General features: G+C 45.8%; 1 protein-coding gene across 1 annotated transcript in view; it reads right to left on the bottom strand.

Annotated features, from left to right (window-relative positions):
* Positions 1-870: 870 nt before the first annotated feature.
* Positions 871-8,547, bottom strand: part of LOC123991476 (microtubule-associated protein RP/EB family member 3-like) — a 61,688-nt gene continuing 54,011 nt past the window's right edge. The window contains exon 8 of the mRNA XM_046293096.1: positions 871-2,753. Coding sequence (XP_046149052.1) covers positions 2,685-2,753 — 69 coding nt within the window. The 3' untranslated portion in view covers positions 871-2,684. The remainder of the gene's footprint in view (positions 2,754-8,547) is intronic.

Below are 8,547 nucleotides of genomic sequence, written 5' to 3'. Positions count from 1 at the left end.
CCCAATGAGGGCTGGATGTGTTCCAGGGAGCCAGGGTAGACTGTGGAGAGTTCACCCAGAGAGAGGACACCATGGTAGGGCACAGACTATGGGCTAGATTCAATCTGTATTGTGGAAGATCTGACACATGTGCTGATATATGCAGCGCTATACTGTGAATGCAGTCTCCGCTAACACAGTCTGCTAAATGGCATATATTATAGGAACATTGCCTTTGAACTTCTATAGCACTGTAGCGCAGCTATTCAGCACTACGGATTGAATCGAGCCCTGAATCTAGACCTGTGTGTGTGTCATAGACGTAAGGTGTGTGTCTGTCCACTCCTACAATAAGAGTCGACCAGTCTATTCCTTTTGGTTTTGAACCCATCTCTTTATTCAGCCTCGTAATAAAATGACAAACAATGCATGTCTATCACACAGGGCTGCCATGACAACCAGCGGCAGCTGTCAGTTACCACTGAGCCCTGCTCCCCATCACCATGACAGAGACTGTGGTGTTTTTAACACAGTGCAACATGTCAACAACCCCCCCCAAAAAACTCCAAATCAAAGACAGCAGCTAAAACAATAATCCACATTCACCCATTAGTATCTATGGTAGTGTGTTTTTGTTCATTCATATAGTTTAATAATAAAAGCCTTCTCTGGGTAATAAATAGATTCACATTAACCACCTTGTTAACCTGTTAGCCACTCCATGTTTACCCTAACTAACTCCACATTCAAAACAATACAACAAATTAACCCAGGGTGAATTCAGTGGCTAACACCCGCCGACTGTTGCAGACAGAAATGTAAGAAATAGAGCTGACATGATTGTGACATACAGTTGAGTCTGTTCTACTGTAATCCAGTTCTATCTGAATGTTTTGTAACGTTGCTCCCTGCTGAATAGCGACCCCTGCTTCCTGCTGGCCTCACCCAATCACCTTACATGTAGGTTTCTGGATCCTTCTGATTGGTTAAAATAACCGCTAAAGAAATAAAATCATGCCGCCTGGTTAATCGCTTCTTTACAACAGGCTGTTTCCCTGACGACAGAGTCACTTGACAACTGACAACATGGTGGTGCAGCTGAGCCCATATTATTAATGCAGGGACTGATGACTGATATGTGTATGGTAGGTAGATGCCGAACCCTAATGCTGAACTGGGCCAGTGAGTCAGTGGAGTGAGTCTCTTTCCAATCTGAGAGAAGCATGCGAGACTTGGTTCTGGGTTCAGAGATGATGGAGTTTGATGTGTGACCTGCATCTATAGGCAGAGGGCTCTATAGAGCCATACTTTGTGCTAACAACCTGACATTTACACTAGCCATTAGCCTAGCACCCTGCTAACACCTCCCATACAGATTAACCAAAGATTTTTATAACTAACCCAAGATAGACCAGAGTCTGTCATTTCCAATGGGAGCAAATAAACCATAGTGGGCAGAGCCAACCACGAGCTGGTGCGATCCTATTGGCACATTCTAGCATTTATTTGCATATTTCCATTAGGGAACGCCTACTCTGAAGTGCGTGTGTGCAATAACTCAATTCACCCTTACACTTTTTCTAAACAACACAATACTTTGAAACTTTCGTAAAGGATAAAGTCTACAAAACGCAGTACACTCTGCTTGTTACAGATTCTAGTTTGGGAAACAGAAAAACTGTAGAGGTCAAATGTTTCATTGATGAGAAAATTTGCAGAATGTCGGCCAAAATCCTTCTCCCACTGCTGGCCACTGTGCTTCCTCTCATCACCATATTTGGTAGAGCTAGCTATTAGCCTAGCATCCTGCTAACAACACCCATACAGATGAACTGTTTAGAGCTAGCTATTAGCCTAGCATCCTGCTAACAACACCCATACAGATGAACTGTTTAGAGCTAGCTATTAGCCTAGCATCCTGCTAACAACATCCATACAGATGAACTGTTTAGAGCTAGCTATTAGCCTAGCATCCTGCTAACAATGCCCATTCAGAGGAGCTGTTCAGAGCTAGCTATTAGCCTAGCACCCTGCTAACAATGCCCATTCAGATGAACTGTCCGGAGCAGACATGTCTTGGGGGGGTGGTTGCGAGAGGATGGGAGAAGAGAAGGGGAAGGAGATGAGAATCTTGAAGAGGTGAGCCACGGAGGGAAGTGGTGCAGAGAAAGGAGGTGTGTAGTGGTGCAGAGAAAGGAGGTGTGTAGTGGTGCAGAGAAAGGAGGTGTGTAGTGGTGCAGAGAAAGGAGGTATGTAGTGGTGCAGAGAAAGGAGGTGTGTAGTGGTGCAGAGAAAGGAGGTGTGTAGTGGTGCAGAGAAAGGAGGTGTGTAGTGGTGCAGAGAAAGGAGGTGTGTAGTGGTGCAGAGAAAGGAGGTATGTAGTGGTGCAGAGAAAGGAGGTGTGTAGTGGTGCAGAGAAAGGAGGTGTGTAGTGGTGCAGAGAAAGGAGGTATGTAGTGGTGCAGAGAAAGGAGGTGTGTAGTGGTGCAGAAAAAGGAGATGTGTAGTGGTGCAGAGAAAGGAGGTGTGTAGTGGTGCAGAGAAAGGAGGTGTGTAGTGGTGCAGAGAAAGGAGGTGTGTAGTGGTGCAGAGAAAGGAGGTGTGTAGTGGTGCAGAGAAAGGAGGTGTGTAGTGGTGCAGAGAAAGGAGGTATGTAGTGGTGCAGAGAAAGGAGGTGTGTAGTGGTGCAGAGAAAGGAGGTGTGTTTAGTATTCTTCTTGGTCTCCCTGTGGCGCCTCCTCCACCATGTCGTACTCTGGCGCCATGAAGCCATCCTAAAACACACACAGAGGTCAGACAGAGGTCAGGGGCTGGCTGGGGGTGTGTAAGTGTGTGTGTGCATGTAAAAAGTTGTGTGAATGGTGTGTGTGTAATTATTAATTTTATTCACCTTTAGTGATCAGGTAAGTTGTCTGAGAAGGTATTCTCTTTCTCAACCTCGCCCTGGGGAAGAGTTACAGGGGAGAGGTGGAGAGGAGGCAGAGGAGAGGGGAGAGGAGAGGGGAGGGGGAGAGTTACAGGGGAGAGGTGGAGAGGAGGCAGAGGAGAGGGGAGAGGAGAGTTACAATGGAGAGGGGAGAGGAGGGGGAGAGGAGAGGGGGAGAGGAGAGGGGAGGGGGAGAGTTACAGGGGAGAGGTGGAGAGGAGGCGGAGGAGAGGGGAGAGAGAGTTACAATGGAGAGGGGAGAGGAGGGGGAGAGGAAAGGGGGAGAGGAGAGGGGAGGGGAGAGTTACAGGGGAGAGGTGGAGAGGAGGCGGAGGAGAGGAGAGGGGAGGGGAGAGTTACAGGGGAGAGGTGGAGAGGAGGCGGAGGAGAGGGGAGAGGAGAGTTACAATGGAGAGGGGAGAGGAGGGGAGAGGAGAGGGGGAGAGGAGAGGGGGAGGGGGGGAGAGTTACAGGGGAGAGGTGGAGAGGGGGCGGAGGAGAGGGGAGAGGAGAGTTACAATGGAGAGGAGAGGGGAGAGGGGGAGAGGAGGGGGGAGAGTTACAATGGAGAGGGAGAGGAGAGGGGAGAGGGGAGAGGAGGCGGAGGAGGGGAGAGGAGGGGGGAGGAGGCGGAGGAGAGGGGAGAGGAGAGGGGGAGAGGAGGCGGAGGAAAGGGGAGAGGAGGCGGAGGAGAGGGGAGAGGAGAGGGGAGAGGAGAGTTACAATGGAGAGGGGAGAGGAGGTGGAGGAGAGGGGAGAGGAGGGGGAGAGTTACAATGGAGAGGGGAGAGGAGAGGGGGAGAGGAGGCGGAGGAGAGGGGAGAGGGGGAGAGTTACAATGGAGAGGGGGAGAGGAGAGAGGAGGGGGAGGGGGGAGAGTTACAATGGAGAGGGAAGAGGAGAGGGGGAGAGTTACAATGGAGAGGAGGCGGAGGAGAGGGGAGAGGAGTGGGAGAGTTACAATGGAGAGGGGGAGAGGAAGCGGAGGAGAGGGGAGAGGAGGGGGAGAGTTACAATGGAGAGGGGGAGAGGAGGCGGAGGAGAGGGGAGAGGAGGGGGAGAGTTACAATGGAGAGGGGGAGAGATACAGAAGAGAGGAGAGGGGGAGAGTTGTAACCTAGTTGGTAACCTATCTGGTAATCAGGTAACCTAGCTGGTAACCTGGTAACCTAGCTGGTAACCTAGCTGGTAACCTGGTAACCTAGCTGGTAACCTAGCTGGTAACCTAGCTGGTAACCTGGTAGCCTAGCTGGTAACCTAGCTGGTAACCTAGCTGGTAGCCTAGCTGGTAACCTAGCTGGTAACCTAGCTGGTAGCCTAGCTGGTAACCTAGCTGGTAACCTAGCTGGTAACCTGGTAGCCTAGCTGGTAACCTAGCTGGTATCCTAGCTGGTAACCTAGCTGGTATCCTAGCTGGTAACCTAGCTGGTAACCTGGGTAACCTGGTAGCCTAGCTGGTAACCTAGCTGGTAACCTGGTAGCCTAGCTGGTAACCTAGCTGGTAACCTGGTAGCCTAGCTGGTAACCTAGCTTCATACACTTATAGGGGAACTTGAGTGTTTTATAACTTGAGTCTATGGGCGAGTTATAATCCATGGAAAGCCGTTTAGACGACATTGATGGTGAGGAACCGTCTAATGTCAAGTTGTAAAACACTGAACTTCACAACACTCATAAAAAACAAACAAAACAAACAATTGTTAGTATGACTATTAAACAGTTTGTTAATATTTTATTAGCTTGATTAATTCTACCTCCTATTTTGAACATGACTTTTAGAAGCTTCTAGTTGATGGAGCAGCAGCTGCTCCTGTAGGACTGTGTGTAATCACAGGACACCGCCCTCTACTGTGGATGGCAATATACAACGCATTCAGAAGGTATTCAGACCCCTTCACTTTTTCACATTTTGTTACATTACAGTCTTCTTCTAAAATACATTAAATACATGCTTTTTTTCTCATCAATCTACACACAATACCCCATAATGATCATTTTTGCAAATGTATTAAAAATAAGAAACAGAAATACCTTATTTACATAGGTATTCAGACACTTTGCAATGAAACTCGAAATTGAGCTAAGGTGCATCCTGTTTCCGTTGATCATTCTTGAGATGTTTCTACAACTTGATTGGAGTCCACCTGATATAAATTAAATCACATGATATCTCAGGGCTCCCGACCCTGGTTCAGAGGTCTAAGACATCTCAGTGCTAGAGGAGTCACTACAGACCCTGGTTCAGAGGTCACTGTATCTCAGTGCTAGAGGCGTCACTACAGACCCTGGTTCAGTGGTCTAAGTCACTGTATCTCAGTGCTAGAGGCGTCACTACAGACCCTGGTTCAGTGGTCTAAGACATCTCAGTGCTAGAGGAGTCACTACAGACCCTGGTTCAGTGGTCTACAGACCCTGGTTCAGTGGTCTCAGTAAGACACTGCACCTCAGTGTTAGTGGTCTAAGACATCTCAGTGCGTCACTACAGACCCTGGTTCAGTGGTCTAAGACACTGCATCTCAGTGCTAGAGGCGTCACTACAGACCCTGGTTCAGAGGTCTAAGGCATCTCAGTGCTAGAGGAGGAGTCACTACAGACCCTGGTTCAGCGGTCTAAGGCACTGCATCTCAATGCTAGAGGTGTCACTACAAACCCTGGTTTGATTCCAGGCTGTATTACAACCAGCCGTGATTGGGAGTCCCATAGGGCAGAACACAATTGGCCCAACATTGTCCGGGTTTGGCCAGGTTAGGCAGTCATTATAAATAAGAATTTGTACCCAACTGACTTGCCTAGTTAATTTAAGGTTAAATAAATAAATACAATTTGGGAAGGGAACACAACTGTCTATATAAGGTCCAACAGTTGTCAGAGAAAAAAAAACAAGCCATGAGGTCGAAGGAATTGTCCGTAGAGCTCCGAGACAGGATTGTGTTGAGGCACAGAACTGGGGAAGGGTACCAAAACATTTCTGCAGCATTGAAGGTCCCCAAGAACACAGTGGCCTCCATAATTCTTAAATAGAAGAAGTTTGGAACCACCGAGACTCTTCCCAGAGCTGGCCACCTGGCCAAACTGAGCAATTGGTGGAGAAGTAGAGATCCTTGATGAAAACCTGAGTGCTCAGGACCTCAGACTGGGGGCGAAGGTTCACCTTCCAACAAGGCAACGACACAAAGCACACAGCCAAGACAACGCAGGAGTGGATTCGGGACTCTGAATGTCCTTGAATGACCAAGCCAGAGCCAGGACTTGAACCCGATTTAACATCTCTAGAGATATCTGAAAGTAGCTGTGCAGCGATACTCATCTAACCTGACAGAGCTTGAGAGGATCTGCAGAGAAGAATGGGAGAAACTCCCCAAATACAGGTGTGCCAAGCTTGTAGCGTCATACCCAAGAAGACTTGAGGCTGTAATCGCTGCCAAAGGTGCTACAACAAAATACTGAGTAAAGGGTCTGAATACTAATGTGAATGTGATATTTCAGTTTTACATTTCTTATAAGTTGCTAAAATGTCTAAACACCTGTTTATGCTTTGTCATTATGAGGTATTGTGATGTCATTATGGGGTATTGTGATGTCATTATGGGGTATTGTGATGTCATTATGGGGTATTGTGATGTCATTATGGGGTATTGTGATGTCATTATAGGGTATTGTGTGTAGATCGATGAGGGGGAAAAAACAATCCTATACATTTTAGAATAAGGCTGTGATGTAACAAAATGGTGAAAAAAGTCGAGGTACTTTTTCTGAATACTTTCCGAATGCCATGCTGTATATAGTGTGTGTTTCAACATACACAAGTACAGTACCAGTCAAAAGTTCGACCTCATTCCAGGGTTTTTATTTATTTTTTACTATTTTCTACATTGTTGAATAATAGTGAAGACATCAAAATTGTCACGCAGCTGTCATCAAAGGGTGGCTACTAAATATATTTAGATTTGTTTAACACTTACTACATGATTCTATTCATGTTACTATAGTGTGTGTGTCTGTTTTATTCAGTGTGTGTGTGTGTGTGTTTTATTCAGTGTGTTTTATTCAGTGTGTTTTATTCAGTGTGTGTGTGTGTGTTTTATTCAGTGTGTGTGTGTGTTTTATTCAGTGTGTTTTATTCAGTGTGTGTGTGTGTGTGTGTTTTATTCAGTGTGTGTGTGTGTTATATTCAGTGTGTTTTATTCAGTGTGTGTGTGTGTGTGTGTTTTATCGAGTGTGTTTTATTCAGTGTGTTTTATTCAGTGTGTGTGTGTGTGTGTGTTTTATCGAGTGTGTTTTATTCAGTGTGTTTTATTCAGTGTGTTTTATTCAGTGTGTTTTATTCAGTGTGTGTGTGTCTGTTTTATTCAGTGTGTGTGTGTCTGTTTTATTCAGTGTGTGTGTGTGTTTTATTCAGTGTGTGTGTGTGTGTTTTATTCAGTGTGTTTTATTCAGTGTGTGTGTGTCTGTTTTATTCAGTGTGTGTGTGTCTGTTTTATTCAGTGTGTGTGTGTGTTTTATTCAGTGTGTGTGTGTGTGTTTTATTCAGTGTGTGTGTGTGTGTGTGTGTGTGTGTGTGTGTGTGTGTTTTATCCAGTGTGTGTGTGTGTGTTTTATCCAGTGTGTGTTTGTGTTTTATTCAGTGTGTGTGTGTGTGTGTTTTATCCAGTGTGTGTGTGTGTGTGTTTTATTCAGTGTGTGTGTGTGTGTGTGTGTTATTCAGTGTGTGTGTGTGTGTGTGTGTGTGTGTGTGTGTGTGTGTGTGTGTGTGTGTGTGTGTGTGTGTGTGTGTGTGTGTGTGTTTTATCCAGTGTGTGTGTGTGTGTTTTATCCAGTGTGTGTTTGTGTTTTATTCAGTGTGTGTGTGTGTGTGTTTTATCCAGTGTGTGTGTGTGTGTGTTTTATTCAGTGTGTGTGTGTGTGTGTGTGTGTGTGTGTGTTTTTTTTTATCCAGTGTGTGTGTGTGTGTGTGTGTTTTATCCAGTGTGTGTGTGTGTGTTTTATTCAGTGTGTGTGTGTGTGTTTTATTCAGTGTGTGTGTGTGTGTCTTATCCAGTGTGTGTGTGTGTGTGTGTTTTATCCAGTGTGTGTGTGTGTGTGTGTTTTATCCAGTGTGTGTGTGTGTGTGTGTTTTTATCCAGTGTGTGTGTGTGTGTGTTTTATCCAGTGTGTGTGTGTGTGTGTGTTTTATCCAGTGTGTGTGTGTGTGTGTGTGTGTTTTATCCAGTGTGTGTGTGTGTGTGTGTTTTATCCAGTGTGTGTGTGTGTGTGTTTTATCCAGTGTGTGTGTGTGTGTGTGTGTTTTATCCAGTGTGTGTGTGTGTGTGTTTTATCCAGTGTGTGTGTGTGTGTGTGTGTGTTTTATTCAGTGTGTTTTATTCAGTGTGTTTTATTCAGTGTGTGTGTGTGTGTGTGTTTTATTCAGTGTGTGTGTGTGTGTGTTTTATTCAGTGTGTTTTATTCAGTGTGTGTGTGTGTGTGTTTTATTCAGTGTGTTTTATTCAGTGTGTGTGTGTCTGTTTTATCCAGTGTGTGTGTGTGTGTGTGTGTGTGTGTGTGTGTGTTTTTATCCAGTGTGTGTGTGTGTGTGTTTTATCCAGTGTGTGTGTGTGTGTGTGTGTTTTATCCAGTGTGTGTGTGTGTGTTTTATCCAGTGTGTG

The sequence above is a fragment of the Oncorhynchus gorbuscha genome, linkage group LG12, assembly GCF_021184085.1.
Source record: "Oncorhynchus gorbuscha isolate QuinsamMale2020 ecotype Even-year linkage group LG12, OgorEven_v1.0, whole genome shotgun sequence".
Taxonomy (NCBI): domain Eukaryota; kingdom Metazoa; phylum Chordata; class Actinopteri; order Salmoniformes; family Salmonidae; genus Oncorhynchus; species Oncorhynchus gorbuscha.
This window is presented reverse-complemented; position numbering and strand designations above follow the sequence as displayed.